Source organism: Enoplosus armatus, chromosome 7 (genome assembly GCF_043641665.1).
Source record: "Enoplosus armatus isolate fEnoArm2 chromosome 7, fEnoArm2.hap1, whole genome shotgun sequence".
Classification (NCBI taxonomy): domain Eukaryota; kingdom Metazoa; phylum Chordata; class Actinopteri; order Centrarchiformes; family Enoplosidae; genus Enoplosus; species Enoplosus armatus.
The window spans coordinates 15,578,898-15,591,055 of NC_092186.1; the positions used below are offsets into that span (position 1 = coordinate 15,578,898).

At 42.7% G+C, this 12,158-nt stretch overlaps 1 protein-coding gene across 1 annotated transcript; it reads right to left on the minus strand.

Moving 5' to 3' along the window:
• Positions 1 to 830: 830 nt before the first annotated feature.
• LOC139287291 (vitellogenin-2-like) lies at positions 831 to 9,843 on the minus strand. Its single transcript, XM_070908258.1, is given in 33 exon segments — positions 831 to 943; positions 1,049 to 1,210; positions 1,427 to 1,592; positions 1,703 to 1,797; positions 1,899 to 1,993; positions 2,093 to 2,276; positions 2,371 to 2,500; positions 2,593 to 2,731; positions 2,931 to 3,073; positions 3,156 to 3,362; positions 3,456 to 3,524; positions 3,613 to 3,879; positions 3,967 to 4,172; positions 4,266 to 4,457; positions 4,566 to 4,708; positions 4,802 to 4,987; positions 5,066 to 5,159; positions 5,244 to 5,430; positions 5,533 to 5,652; positions 5,772 to 5,873; positions 6,223 to 6,347; positions 6,434 to 6,531; positions 6,619 to 6,836; positions 6,941 to 7,159; positions 7,246 to 7,371; positions 7,458 to 7,623; positions 7,706 to 7,863; positions 7,959 to 8,109; positions 8,218 to 8,366; positions 8,454 to 8,615; positions 8,696 to 8,947; positions 9,055 to 9,231; positions 9,796 to 9,843. Coding segments are annotated over 33 exon segments (5,049 nt in total).
• Between the last annotated feature and the right edge of the window lie 2,315 nt (positions 9,844 to 12,158).

Genomic DNA, 12,158 nt, shown 5'->3' on the forward strand with positions numbered 1-12,158 from the left:
TTAGCACAAGACTGGGAACAGGGAAACAGTTAGCCAGGCTCTGTCCAAAGGCAAAACAACCTGCCAGCACCTTTAAATCTCACTAATTAACATGTTATATCTTCTTTGTTTAGTCCCTACAAAAAGTGTAAAAACCTAAAATATGTCACTTTTACGCTTCACTCGCTTCTTCATATTTAACATACAGACATGAGGGTAGCTGTTACTAATTAGCTAATAGTCTGAATTCAGGGCTTTATTGTTAACTAATGAATACACTATAATACTTGGAACTTCATAATATTATATATAATTGTAATTGTAATTTTGTAAAAAAGGCCAAAAAAATGGGCTGGCCCTTTTTGGACTATTAAGAATCTTATGGAGGAACATACATGTCTCCATGATTTTGAGTTTAGAGTTTTAGGACTTTGCCACCAAAGATTGTAAGAAAAAATGTTACTCATTGAAGAGGTGTTTTCTTTTTTATTGTTTTCTTTCAGGTTGTGGAAAAAGAGGAACATTGTGTTTCATAGAATTTGCTATGAAAAGGTGAACAATTTGATGTTGCATTGCTGAGCCTTTTTTTGCCTTTTGGTTTAAAATATTTCTTAACTATTCAAATGAACAATGTTTGATTTCAACGTGTGGTAATGAGTATAAGGGATGAATGACCTCTCAGTATAAATGCCCTTTAAGTTGTTTTATTAATATTTAGCAGCTGCATTTGTAAAGAATTTCAGACAACATATGCTTCACATGCTTCTGCAATTTATTTAAATTTACAGTACAAATAAAGTAATTAACAATATTTGCATGAAACAAACATAATGTGACTGAAGGCAAGGAGATTAAGTGCACTGGGCGGTGCAGCGACAGGCCAGGTGGGCTTCTGCCGTTTCCGTCAGGTCAATGCTCTTCTCATAGATGTTGCTCAGACCTGAAGAGCGATCCAGGTTAGAATCTGCAAAAATGGAGAGGGTAAAGCAGTCAGGCACTGTACAAGATAACATGACAGATGTAGTGTAATTCAGTTTTGTGAACCAGCTGTGATTTCTTGCAGACTCACCAACAGGCAGGCAGTGGAAGCCAACAGTGGCGGTGGTGGTTCTCACTGGCATGCAGCCGGGCAGGCAGCGCAGCACAGGCTCAACAGAGTAGCATTTGGACTCCTGGCCATGGAGGATCATCTGCTTCTCCAACTTCACAGATTTGAGCTGCATGTAACACTCTGGAAAAGGGTGAAAAAGGAAGGTAAGGATTGTAAATATACATATGTTTACCTACAGCAGTCCTTAGTTGAACCCTACTTCTTATATTCATTGTTTCTAGACAGTTTTTTCTATGATCTACTGAAATACGTGTTTGGTGCTGTATATGCTGCATTTTGCCATTCTGAGTATAAATGACATTCTAATGTCATGAAAACAGGTACTGTAAGTATTACCAGAGGCATCACGGCAGCTCTTTCCAGGCAGAACCCAGGAGTGAGCGTAGCTGACTGCGTTCTTGGTCAGGCGTTCGTTGGGTGTGCGGTACTCCTGTCTGACTTCGCCGTCAGCCTTTCCACAGAGTCCACAGGTCTGTCCTCTCATCCAGTCTGCAACTTTAACCTGAAAAACCCCCCAAACAGTTCAGCGTTTGCACCATAACGAGTGTGGAGATTAATGCAAATTTTAATCAAAGTAAAATCTAAAAGATGTAGTCAGATTTGTTGTGTCACCTTCAATGCGTTCAGATCAAAGTAGACCTCCTGAAGACCATGGCTGGGAGCATGGAGAGCAATGCCCTCACCTCTCTGTCTGATCTGAATTTTGCCTAAAATTAATGCAAATATATGTAAACATGTGATTTTTTAACTCTCAACAAATTGAATAATTTTAGCATGACAGTTAAATTTTAATTAATAGATAAAAAACCTGCGGGATGCTGATATGGCAGATTGCTGATGGGGATTTCTACTCCATTGACCATCACCATGATTGCGCTGTCCTTTGCATATATGTCGACATCACTGTTGAAAAACAATTGAAATACATGTATTTTAGTTAATTAGAATTTGAATTTTTTGGACAATTCCCACAGTTTAGATATAAATGCTGTTTTTTCTTACATGTTTGCAATCTTCACATTGATCTGGTTCTGTTCCTGTGTTTGGTCCCTCTTCAGCAGAACTATGAATTTAAGTTCTGGGGTACAATCCTGAGCCAAAACCTGGTAGCAAGAATGGGGCATCTCGTTCTTGTATTTCCTGTTGTTGAATGTGATCAGTGTGTCTTTGACCATGGCACACTCAGCTGGAGCAGAAATAAAAAAGGAATTATCAGTCAGTTAGCCATTTACTGATCAGCTTGACTGTTCAGTAAAACCTGTTCCTTTAAATGTTCTCACCTGTATGAGCCTTGGTGAGCATGTAGGAGATCTTGTCTGCCCAGTTGCTCTGGTATGCTTCCAGCTCAGCAGCAGTGTCTCCCAATGGCAGAGAAATAGGGAGGCCCACATCAAGTTTGTAAATGGTCCTCTGTGATATGAAATCGAAATGATTATGAAGAGCATTTGTATACAAACTGGGTGACAAAGTATGTGTGTAAAAGATGGGCAATAAAACTGCACCTTTGGAGTCTTCAGCACAACATTCAGACTTGTCTCAGAAGCCACAGCCACAGTCAGTTTGACCTGATTACGAACATTCTTAATCTTTGCTAGGCTTACTCCGATTTGCGTAGCGATGCTAGAAATGTACTCAGAGAGCCTAGGCAGACATAAAGGTTAAGGTTATTTTCTTAAGCTTTTAATAAACTAAATCTCATTAAAAGAAAGTAATGAATTCCTGCAAATGTCTATGACAGTAAAGTTAGTTGCAGAGAGTATGTATGAATTCATTACTTTGTTTTGCAGGCTTTATAAAACAGATGAAAATGATTGTAATTGTGGAAAGTTTGTGACATTACTTCTTTGCGTAACGCTTCATGCTCTTTGGAAGTTTGTCCCAGGACACTTTCAGGCGCAATGCAGGCTCTTGACCCACGAGACCAGTCTCAGCTGTGATCTCAGTCTCGTATTGTTTGCACTCAATACCCCAAGCAATCTTGGCCTGAGAGAAATTTTAATCAGAGTTAGAATCTCAATCATCACACACACATTTCTAACAACTGTTCCCATCTCAAAGTTTGTACCATCAGCTTGTGGTTGCTCAGCATCACACCATCAGCACAGATTCTCCAGTGGTCATTCTCGGCCAGGTTGGCAAAAATGACCTGCAGTCTGGAAGTAGCTTTGTCCAAGTAAGCTGCAATCTGGTATCCCTGAACCTTGTGGTCGGCTCTCACAGCACGGATGAGAATGGTCACAGCAGGAGTGACAGCATTAGCGAGGTACTTGGCCTTAAAGTGCAAACCAGAGGTTGATGTTAATGAAAGTTTAACATTTTTCCACTGAATTCAAGAGACTGTAAATGGCTTCGTCTGATGACTTACCTTATTGTAGATGGCTTCGAAGCTGTAGGCACTGCTCTTGCTATTGGCACGGGCTGTGGAGAGGGCATGCTGCGAACAAAGAAAGCATACATTTAGCCTGCTCAAGAGCACACAATGTGGCTGTCTGATGCTCTTTACAAAACAGTCTGATACTTACCTGGTGGATGTGGTTCTTGGTAAACTTCATCTGATACAGTTCTTGCTGCAATAGGAAAATGAAGCAGATTAATTCCTGCACATACTTTTTGATTCTTCTGTTTTTACATGTTCAGTGGTGAAGTTGTCTCACCTTGGACAGGGAGCTGGACCTGGAGGAGCTGGAAGAGCGGCTGCTGGACTGGAGAGATGAACGGCTGGAGCTGAAGCTGCTTGTGCGAAGGCTTGATCGGCTGCTGGAGGAGCTGCTGGAGCGGCTGTTTAGTCTCTTTGATGTCTTGCTGATGGGAGCAACAACGTCGACCGTCTTGCGGCGAGAAGAGGAGCTGGAGGAAGATGATGATGAAGAGGAGACGCTTGAACGGGAGCTGCTGGAGCTGGAGGAAGCAGCTGTGCTGTTCTTCAGGCCAGGAACCAGGATTTTCTTGAGTTTCATCAGGACGTTCTTGTCCTCGAGAATTTCTTCTTCCTCACTCAGGTTAATCACTTTGATGATCTTTTCTGCTGCTTTATCTCCAACCTGAATCTCAATTTCAATCTTCTCGATGACTGGTCCGGCAGCTGAAACCAAATAAATGATTAGATACATTACTTTTTAGCAACTTCTTACAAAATGACTTATATCAGTAATTGAATGTCATCTATTTCACTTGCCTGGGGCAACCTCAACCAAGACAGCGTGTTTTCCAATCATGGCGTAGAGTGGGCAGTCTCTGATGAAGGCAGCATTGCGAGATTCAATCTCAGTGCATGCCTTGATTCCAAAGGTTTCAATTGCCGCACACATTTTCTTCTCGAAGGCCTTGGGGAATCTCAGGTTTCTGGCAATTTGTCTTGGCAGGTCAACTGGAATGATCTCAGATGATGCTGACTGTAAAACAGGTCACCACATTAATTTGGAACAGGGTAGATGTTGAGAAAAGGTGGTCAAGTGAATCAAACTCACCATGCCACCAGCCAGAGAGGATGCCATCCTTGAAATCTTTGAAGTGAAGGTCTCCCTTGACAGCCGTGCTGCAGCTTCAGGTGGGATCATTGGTGTGATTTTGGCAGCTGCGAGGTCTTCCACATTTCTTGCAACAGCAAAAGTCTCAACACTGTTGGAGAAAGGAAAAATAGTTTGAAAAAAACAAAAACAAACTTCAAAACTGAGCAATACATGTTACTTGGTGACAAGGGAAAGTACATACAGTGCAGATGCAATCTTATCGATGCCCTGAACAGGCAGCAACTGAAGCTTGAAGTTGCCCTTAATCATGTCAATTCTTGCTTCTATCTTTGCAGGAACAATTGTGTGAACTCTGGCTCTTGACAGCAGGGCAGCCTGGATGAAAGCAGTATTCACTCCCATAACTGCGTAGGTATGCATGGAAACACTGCAAGGGACAGAAAATATCAACTTTAATACAAAATACATTCGTTTTTGATTTTTGATGGAACTACAGCTGGGTTACCTTGGTGAAATGGCAGCCCTCATGTTGACATCAGACTTCAGAAGCTGGACAGCGTGGAAGTTCGCAGGCAGAGGTGGAGTCACAGTGGCTTGGACTATGAAAAACAACACATTTGTCAGTATCAGTATGAATCACTTTCTCAAATCAGCAACGATTAAGCTACACCAACAGAACTTACATTCAACAGATGCAGCAGCCACAGCAGCAGTATAGAAACTGAGCTCCATGGGCAGACCAACAGTGGTGGGAAGGATGCGACGAACTTCAGCAACCAGCATTGGTTTAGCATAATGCAATGCAAAGCCAGACAGCAGAGCATCCAAAACCTTCCTGCCATAAGTGTGAATGGCTGGTCCACTGGCAAGCTGTAAACATACAGTTGCTAAGACATCAGATATTCATATCTGTGCATAATGCATAATAAAACTATTACTTAGCAGTCATTTGTGCGGTAGAAGATGCTGTACCTCAATAATCTGATCAATAATGGCTTTGTCAATGTTGGCAAATGCAATTTCCTGTCCGAAGAATTTCACATACACAGAGGCCAAGGGCTGGCTTGAAGGATGAGCCCTCCACTCAGAAAGCTGTGCAAGGAAGAAAACAATAAATGAAACACTGTAGCTTCTATGAACAAAATGTGCTTTGATTACACAGTTCTTAGAAGAAAAGTATGTTTAGGATCGGAATGATCCCTTAAACTTACAGCCTTCATAACTTGTTTCATCTTAGTGATCCTGTCAGCATTCGCTGGGGCCTCGTGGATTTTCAGAAGGGCCTCCTGGATTCCCTCAGTTCTCACTCCAAGCTGACAAAAGTAGCATTTGATGGGTAAGTCTTTTTAAAAGTATTACTAAAAATATAATATGCAAGGTGTATATAGCCATATTAACTAAGCGTGTTTGAAGCAGATTGAATAACATTCAATGGATAACATTATATCTAATGTTAAGGTAACCTTAAGATTGTTGGCATTAGAAAACAGCCTGAGTATTATTATTATTATTAATAATAATAACTCAAAGGGCTAGCTTAATTTCCTTGTTTTTGCTGTAATGATTGATTTGTGCAAAAGTGTAAAAGAATGGGAGGCACATGCCAGATATATAAGAGCCTTTCATTGTGTTAACTAGCTGTGTAAGACGTGATTGTCATACCTCAAGAACATCAGCATAAGCTCCTGCCAGGTAGGTGCGAGCTTTGGCCACAATGACTCTTGGCAAAACAGTTGCAGCATCATTGACGTAGAAGGCGCTGGCAGCAGCACCGACCATCCAGGGGTCTGCAGGGCAAAATTAAAGAACCGTCAAACCAAAGGTTTTAATCTGAAATCTCTGATGACAAATGATTATTCTGTTGTGCTCTTACTGTGGTAGGCATCCAAATAAAGAGCTTTGCTGAAGCGGTAGCTCAGTCTGTCGAATTTGGGGCTGAGGATCTTCACAGCAACATTACAGGCAGCAGCACTGAAAGTAGAACATTAAAATATATGAGACTTCATGTGCTTTAATAGCAACAAACACTGCAAAAGGAAATATTATTGAAGTTCTTACACAGAGGCAAAGTCAGGGGCTGTGTTCTTTGTCATGGCCTTCATGTAAGAGTAGACAAAGCTAGCGACCTGCAGATTTGTTTCCTTCAAGAGGGCATCGGCAAGAGTAGTCACCAGACCCATGGGCAGCTTGGTCTCAAACAGCACGATAACAGCAACCATACGGAGCTCTGGGTGGAGGGCCTTGTCCATGAACAGCTGAACAGCCATTTCCTGGATCTAATTCACAAAAATGAATGTTATCAATAAAACAGCACATAACTAAACAGGTCTTACATGTATTCACTCTTAGTAATGGAAGGAATCAGGAAACGTAGTCTCACCATCTTGGGTTCCCTCTTAGCAATGTTCCTCAGGGCCAGAACAGCATCGATGTGAACTCTGTGTGGCAGACCAGCAGCAGCACTGCCAAAGCCAGGCAGGAGCTTCATGATTGGCTTAAGGCTGGCAGGATGTCCGGCATTACCCAGAACTTTGAGTGTGGCGATGAGCTCCTCAATGTCACCTCTGGCAACAGCCTGGACAGCAAGTTCATGGATGGGCTGTGGGAGGAACAGAAAAACATGAATGTCACTCATGCTATAACGGAATTTCCGTTAAATAAAACACACGTGCAAACGATACACACCCTCACAAGCTCAGCTGGGCAAGCTGGGTTCTCTGCACAGTATTTAGCAACCAGGGTGCCGTAGCCCAGCATGACAATCTCACGCAGAACTGGGTTTTCTTGGACCTTGTGGTTCATAACCAGACCCTGAGAGGTGAAAATAAAGAACTGATTATGTGTCCTAGTTCTCACATCATTGCAAATACCCAAGAAAACCTTTAGCTTTTACTTGCCTCAGCAAGCTTGATGGCCTCCAGGTCGGCTGTCACCATGTGCACAGATGCCAGCAGGGCTTGAGCAGTTTCAGCAATAGTCAGCTCACCAGCCAGGAACTTCTCCTTGAGGAACCTCAGAGCAGCATGAGTACCAATGGCAGGGACAGCATTCAGGATCCAGTGTCTGGGAATGATGAATATTATATTAGTATATGATCCCTGGCATGCTTGTTCATGGCTCTTCTTTGAATGAAAGTTGCAGTTACCTGTAATCGGGTCTAACTTTGAACTGAGTCCAGAGGGACTCAATACTCTCAAATCGGGCCACACGCAGCAGCTGGATGAGCTCAATAAACTTCAGAGGGGCATCTTCATGGACCTTGGCCACATTGAAGGTCACCAGGTGATTCAGAATCTCAACAATCTGTCGAGTAACGAAATATTTCCCATGTTAAAGTTTGTTGCTAAAGGATTAATTCAACAAAAAATCTGATTAAGAGGGAATATTTCCTGAAGTACCTGAGCCTCGGCATTGCTGATCCTCAGAAGCTGGATGGGTGTCTGGAGAAGCTCGCTGCCAAACTCGTACTGCAAGGATCCACGGTGAAGATATTCAGCTCTGATGGGCTCAACTGGGGTCCTCTCGATCTCCAGGAAGGTCAGGATTTGCCTGTGAATATACATAAGCACTACATCAATCTGCATTGTGACACTTTGTGCTGAGATTAGTGCTTAAGACACTGTTGTTGCACTCTTCTTGTTCATTTAAACCACATACTTAGCCTCCATCTGGGCAGCGCCATTCAAGATGTTGAAAGGTGAGAACTGGATGAGCTCTGTTGCAGTTGCCTCCAAGATCAGAGCACCTGTGGCCGCTGGCTTCATGATGTAGTTAAAGGCGGCAGCTCCCTTCAGGGTCTTTCCTCTCTGCATTGACAAGACCCACAATATCATCACACCAGCAATCTCACGAGACTGTCAGAGAGTATGAAGTGAGAGTGAATTTACACTTACAGCTTCACACTCAACGCATCTCTCTGTGTAAGCCAAGCCGATGTCCTTCATGATTCTCTCCTGGCAGTGGTTCAGGTCCTTGGTCTTGGTCAGCAGGATGCGGTCAGCCTTTGCGTCCTCACTGATAACATAGTGAGTCTTGCACACACCCTGGGCTCCAGGCTAGTTCACAAAAATGAAAATACAGTTTGTCAGTTTGAGTATCGCTGCATTTTGTGGGTGTACAAGAGTTATTTTTGTACCTCTTGCAGCTCATAGACGTTCTGAGTCTTCTTGATGTTCAGCTGGAAGATGTTGATGATTCCCCTGTAGATATTCAGCACAGTTGCGGAGACGCCAGCTGGTGCAAAAACTTTGCCGACAACACCGTTAGCATACTCAAACTTGATGGGTGTTAAGAGCTGAGCAGCCAGGGCTGAGGTAAGCTTGGTGGCCGGGATGAAAGCATCTTTGGGCCAGATGCCACTGTACTCAAAGATTTCAGGGTCTACAAGCTGTGAGGAAGAGTGACATGTTGAATGAATTGTGAACACTTGATTGTTTGTAAGCCTCATGGAAAATCATTATCCTAGTTCACTTGTTACTAATCTTAAATCTTTACCTTCAGCATGAAGGTGCCGGCAGTCGCTGCACTGATCAAAACTTTGCTACGCACTTTCACTCCAGCGCGTGCCAGACCCTCCTCAGGCAGGCCACCCATAAGCAATGCTTCATATTTGTACACGTATGTCTTTCCAGCAGCAAACTCTGGGGCTGCAACAATAGACAAGAAAACAAACTAGTGAATGCATTTGTATTTCAATAAAACTTTGACAATGACAAACATAAACTTTCTGTATTTACACATCAGTTGTTAAATGTTTTTAAACTGTTGAATTTATTTTATGTAACAGAATGACCGCTTACCCAAGTTGGCCTGGTGACCCGCTACAAAAATGGAATAAAATGTTATATTAGTGTTCATAAGGGACAAACAAGATATGTGAAAATAAACTTTGTAAAGGAAAATGGAAATGTAATACTGTATATACCATCTTTTTTCCAAATTGTATTTAACTGGCCATGTCTATTTTTACTGTTTTTGCTTTTGTTATATACAGTATCAACAACGTTAAACCGTCAGCAAGTGCAGTGGTGGCTCTCTTAAATCACAATTCTTTTCAGCCATAATTGTTTTAATTTTCTTATTTTTGTCCTAATAAAACACAGTATCATTGTAGAATTGCTACCCTGTAGTCATCGTTATGGCTGTGCTATTATCTCATTCTACAAAAAGAGTTTCAGAAAATTCATCAAATTTTCAGTTAAATCTAAGTTGAATTACTTTTAATAGCATAAAGACATACTCACCCGCAACGGCAACAGTGAGAGCTAGCAGAAGCACCCTCATGGCTGGTGAATGTGGACAACTGAAAACAGAGGCTTCCTTTTAAAGGCAGTTTATGCTGACTGTGTGCCCGTCGAAATGTATCATTAACTAAATATCAGCTTTCATTGACATTACCATGCCCTGACCATGCAGATTAGACAGAGTACAACACAAATGAAAGTTATCTGAACCTGACTGTTGGCTTACCTGGCACAAACAGCCTGATTTCCAAAATCCACAGATGTTCTCTCATCTATGGCTTAACACATTTCAAACAGATGAAATGCGATGCAATTTTAAACTATTTTACACTTTTTTATAATATTTATCTATAAATATTTAATACATTCCACTACACAGCAATATCAAAGAAATTTAATTGACATGTATTATTATTCAATAAATGGCCAAAATTAAACCATTACAGTTTTGAAGCATCCAATAACTTAAACTCACAAAAAAACATGACAGTGAAATAAAATATTACAAAATGATAGCATAGAAAGGTTTCAGTATTGTAAACATGTGGCGGCTCCAGTCTTTCAATAAAATGTCATTGTGTCCTGGCCTGTAATCTTGTCACAACCTTTGTCAACTTGATCTAGGAACTGCTGACTCTAAAGGCAACAATCCAACATATGTTTACTTAACTTTCATTGTGACAAAGTTTCAAAATTATCAAATTGAAAGTTGAGAATTGAAAATAAAATCAAGTCATCAAAAGAAAATTCATACGATGATGATGATGCCTTTTTTATTACTGGGTCACACAAAGATTTATTCCCTGCCTGGCTTACAAGACACCACAAATTAATATAAACCAGACTCAGAGTGTAATGCATGTTTGCATGTTTTCAAATGATACTAACAACTGTCCTGCAAAACAGTAAAACTGGCATGAGAAGATGAAATATAAATATTGTATACAGTATGTCAGAATCAGAATCAGAAACTGTTTATTGCCAAGTAACATACATTACAAGGAATTTGCCGTGGTCTGATGGTGCTATTGTTTCGATAACAAATAAGTAGAATATAAAAGGTAAAATAAGAATAAAAATAAAAATAGATAAATAACAAACAGTGCAGTGACCAGAATAAAGTAAAATGTCCAGATAAAGTGTCCAGTAGGGGGTGGGTGCGTTAATGTAACGCAGTGGGGACAGGGGCGGTGTACGTTAATATAATGTATAACTTGTGTTTGTGTTCGGTGGGGGGGTCAGTGTGAGTTTGTCAGGTTGACTGCAGAGGGGAAGAAACTGTTTTTGTGGCAGGAGGTTTTGGTCCTGATGGACCGCAGCCTCCTGCCAGAGGGGAGGGGGTCGAACAGATGGTGTCCGGGGTGGGAGGGGTCGGCAGCGATCTTCCCTGCTCTCCTCAGGGTCCTGGAGGAGTACAGGTCCTGAAGAGATGGGAGGTTGCAGCCGATCACCCTCTCTGCAGAGCGGATGATACGCTGCAGTCTGCGTCTGTCCTTGGTGGAGGCAGCAGCGTACCAGACGGTGATGGAGGAGGTGAGGATGGACTCTATGATGGCAGTGTAGAAGTGAACCAGCATTTTTTGTGGCAGGTTAAACTTCCTCAGCTGCCTCAGGAAGTACATCCTCTGTTGGGCTTTCTTGATGAGGGAGCTGATGTTCAGCTCCCACCGGAGGTCCTGGCTGATGATGGAGCCCAGGAAACGGAAGGACTCCACAGTGTCCACTGGAGAGTCACACAGGGTGATGGGGGCGGGTGGGGCTGCGCTCTTCCTAAAGTCAACAACCATCTCCACTGTCTTTGAAGCGTTAAGCTCCAGGTTGTTGCTGTTGCACCAGGTCACCAGGTGGTCAATCTCCCACCTGTAGGCAGACTCATCCTCTCCAGAGATGAGTCCGATGAGGGTGGTGTCGTCTGCGAACTTCAGGAGCTTGACAGACTGGTGACTGGAGGTGCAGCTGTTGGTGTAGAGGGAGAAGAGTAGGGGAGAAAGAACGCAGCCTTGAGGAGAGCCGGTGCTGATTGTCCACGAGTCTGAGACGTGTTTCCCCAGCTTCACGTGCTGCTTCCTGTCAGACAGGAAATCTGTGATCCACCTGCAGGTGGGGTCAGGCACGTTCAGCTGGGAGAGCTTGTCCTGAAGAAGAGCCGGGACGATCGTGTTGAAGGCAGAGCTGAAGTCCACAAACAGGATCCTGGCATAGGATCCTGCGGAGTCCAGGTGCTGGAGGATGAAGTGTAGAGCCAAGTTGACGGCGTCGTCTACAGACCTGTTGGCTCTGTAGGCGAACTGCAGGGGGTCCAGCAGAGAGTCTGTGATGGATTTGAGGTGGGACAAAACCAGGCGTTCAAATGAT